Raw genomic sequence first — 2,681 nt, 5'->3', positions numbered from 1 at the left:
TCCGAATTATCCACCCAGGTCATTATTCATCTTTCAGAATGCTACCTCCTGATACCCCTCCTGATACAACACCACCTTCCCCCTCTCATTCCTTATCTCACCCCCTAGCTCCTTCCCCTTCAAATTCTCCAACACAAACTATAACCGTTATCACTCATAGATCAACTAAAGCATAGCTCGCCTACATTGGAATATTCGCGGTTTCCGTTCTCATAGACCTGACCTTCGTCATATCCATTCTTCTTATAACCCATCCATTATCTGCCTCCTAGAGACTTTTCTTACACATCCTCCTATGCCAATCCCTAACTACCATTTTGTCTCTTCACAATCCCTATATGTCTCGTTTATACTTATCCATCAGAAACACCTTATGTCATACCTCCCTTCCAAACCACTATCCCGTGCACAGATCCTCCAGTCTGCAGTATGAGCAGTATCTACCTGGGCCTGTTGCACATGTGTAGGTCCCCAGCCTCCACTCTTCTTATATGGCACTCACTCCAATACCGTTCCTCTGGGAAATTCCTTGGCATTATTTTTGACTCCAAATTGTCCTGGCGAGACCATCTTTTACATTAAAGAAAAAGCTCGCCGCCGCTTCCGAATCTTACAAATTTTGTCCCATATATCCTGATGCTCAGATCGCAAAACTCTCCTTCATCTTCAGGTTAACTTGATCCTCTCCACTATCGATTATGGATGCTATATCTACTCCTCTGCCTCAACCTCCCTCCTCGCTCATCTTGATACAATCCACCACTGGCTGTAAGATCCAGAACTGGTTGTTCCACCTGTCCACACGCCATAAATTATCAGATTTGTGATTTTGATATCACAATACCTGTCTCGGACCCACCCATCAGCGAGGAACCTCCTACCCTAGTTAGGATGGCGATTTCCAAGCTGAAGAGTGGGAAAGCTGCAGGCATATGTGATATCCCTGCTGGACTTCTAAAGCCTGAGGGTGAAGCTATGGCTCGGGGCTTGCATGCAGTCTTGACTGCTATCTGGCAGTCCGGCAATAGTCCCCCTGACCTGTTGAGGGGCGTGGTCATCCCTCTCTGGAAGGGGAAAGGGGATCGCTGGGACTGTAGCAACTACCATGGCATTATACTGCTCAGCATACCAGGCAAAGTTTTTGCCCACATTCTTCTGAAATGGATCCGTGACAATCTACTAAGGCCTCAGAGACCGGAGCAGTCTGGATTTACTGCTGGCAAGTCCACAATAGACCGAATACTAGCGCTTCAAGTAACTGTTGAATGCTGTCGTGAGTTTGGTTGTAGGTTTTAAGTAAATACTATGGTTAGTCAAATTAGCACTTTATTTGCAAAGCTCACAATGGTGTTCGATGGTCAGAGCCTAGCTGCTGAGTGTGTGTTGACTTGAGCTCTGTGGCTTAAATGGCCCAGCCGCAATGTGTACACTCCGGTCAGGTCCAAAGAGCTTCGCTGTGGTTGGTGGGGGCCAGATCGCCAAACGTCATGAGCATGCTCTGCCGTGTGTGGAAATACGTTGTGAGGTGGTCACCACAGCACTCCCCTTCCAGTGAAGCGGTCGCGAAACGAGCCTTCGAAACTCTGCACTATTCCTGGAGGTGTGCAGGTTTCACACAGTCAATGCTGATGTTGTCCCCCCCTCGCAGATGCCGGTTGGTGATGGTCTTACCGTCCTGCTTGGCGACAGGAAAAGGTGCCTCGTAGGGCGGGCAGAGGTGTGGCTTGGTGGGTCGCCTGACGAAGATGTGTGAGCGGTCTTGAAGGTTGCATGGTAAGTAAGGTTGAGTGGGACAGGAGTGGATGCGGGCCATGTGGCCGTGAAGCTGTTTTCTGAAAACTCCCGGGTCCTGGTCTCCGGAGCTAACTATGAAGTCCGCAGGGATGGCCATGGTGGTTCTGTAAACCATCTCGCAGCGGTGCACTGAAGATCCTGCTTGAAAGAGGTCCGCATGTTCAGGAGTGCTAAAGGCAACTGGTCCACCCAATGACGAATGGAGGATGAAGCTTTGAGGGCCTCCTTCAGTTGGCGGTGTAGGCGCCGTTGACACTGAGATGGTATGGCGTGGTCCGGTTGCGCTTCGAGCTGAGAAGGATCATCAGCTGCCTCCAGAGCTCGGACTCGAACTAAGAACCGCGATCGGTCGTGACCGTCGCAGGAATGCCATAGCAAGATATCCAGGTGCTGATGAAGGTCTTGGCAATGGTGGCGGCGGTGATATCCAGGATGTGGTTGGCCTCAGGCCACCTGGTATACCGGTCGATCATCGTCAGGACGTAGCTGTAATCCTGGTTGGCTGGGAGAGGACCGACCACATTGAGGTGTATATGTCTGAAGCGGCCGTCTGGTACCAGGAATACCTGTGGGAGAGACCTTACTGCGCTGGCACTCATTGCAGGTGCGGCTCCACTCCCGGACGTCTCTATTGATGCCAGGCCACACATCTTTGCTGTGGATAAGATTCTGGGTTGCGCGTATTCCCTGATGAGCTTGGTAAACCTCGAAAAACTGTCGGCGGAGTGATGGTGGGATGTGAGGACAGGGTTGACCAAGTGAGGTGTCACAGAGGATGGTGTCCTGTGAGTCTTCAAGCTGCACCTGCTCCACCGATTAGACTGTTGCTGTTCCTAGATAATAGTCGATGGAGTTGTTGCTGGCACTTACCATGGCTATCGATGGCA

General features: G+C 50.7%; 1 protein-coding gene across 1 annotated transcript; it reads right to left on the bottom strand.

Annotated features, from left to right (window-relative positions):
- Positions 1 to 1,588: 1,588 nt before the first annotated feature.
- On the bottom strand, positions 1,589 to 2,444 carry LOC119598409. Its single transcript, XM_037948054.1, has 2 exons — positions 2,135 to 2,444; positions 1,589 to 2,049 (listed from the first exon to the last, which is right to left on the bottom strand). Exons 1-2 carry the CDS (start codon positions 2,442 to 2,444, stop codon positions 1,589 to 1,591), a joined length of 771 nt encoding a protein of 256 aa, XP_037803982.1.
- Between the last annotated feature and the right edge of the window lie 237 nt (positions 2,445 to 2,681).

This window comes from Penaeus monodon, chromosome 41 (assembly GCF_015228065.2).
Source record: "Penaeus monodon isolate SGIC_2016 chromosome 41, NSTDA_Pmon_1, whole genome shotgun sequence".
Taxonomy (NCBI): Eukaryota; Metazoa; Arthropoda; class Malacostraca; order Decapoda; family Penaeidae; genus Penaeus; species Penaeus monodon.
Note: the sequence above shows the minus strand (reverse complement) of the source record. Positions and strands in the feature narration are given on the sequence as shown.

Coding starts and splice junctions, on each gene's coding strand:
- LOC119598409 (XM_037948054.1), bottom strand. CDS start 2,444: ATGTGTGGCCTGGCATCAATAGAGACGTCCGGGAGTGGAGCCGCACCT. Junction 2,050..2,134: donor GACGGTCACGACCGATCGCG/GTTCTTAGTTCG, acceptor ATACCATCTCAG/TGTCAACGGCGCCTACACCG.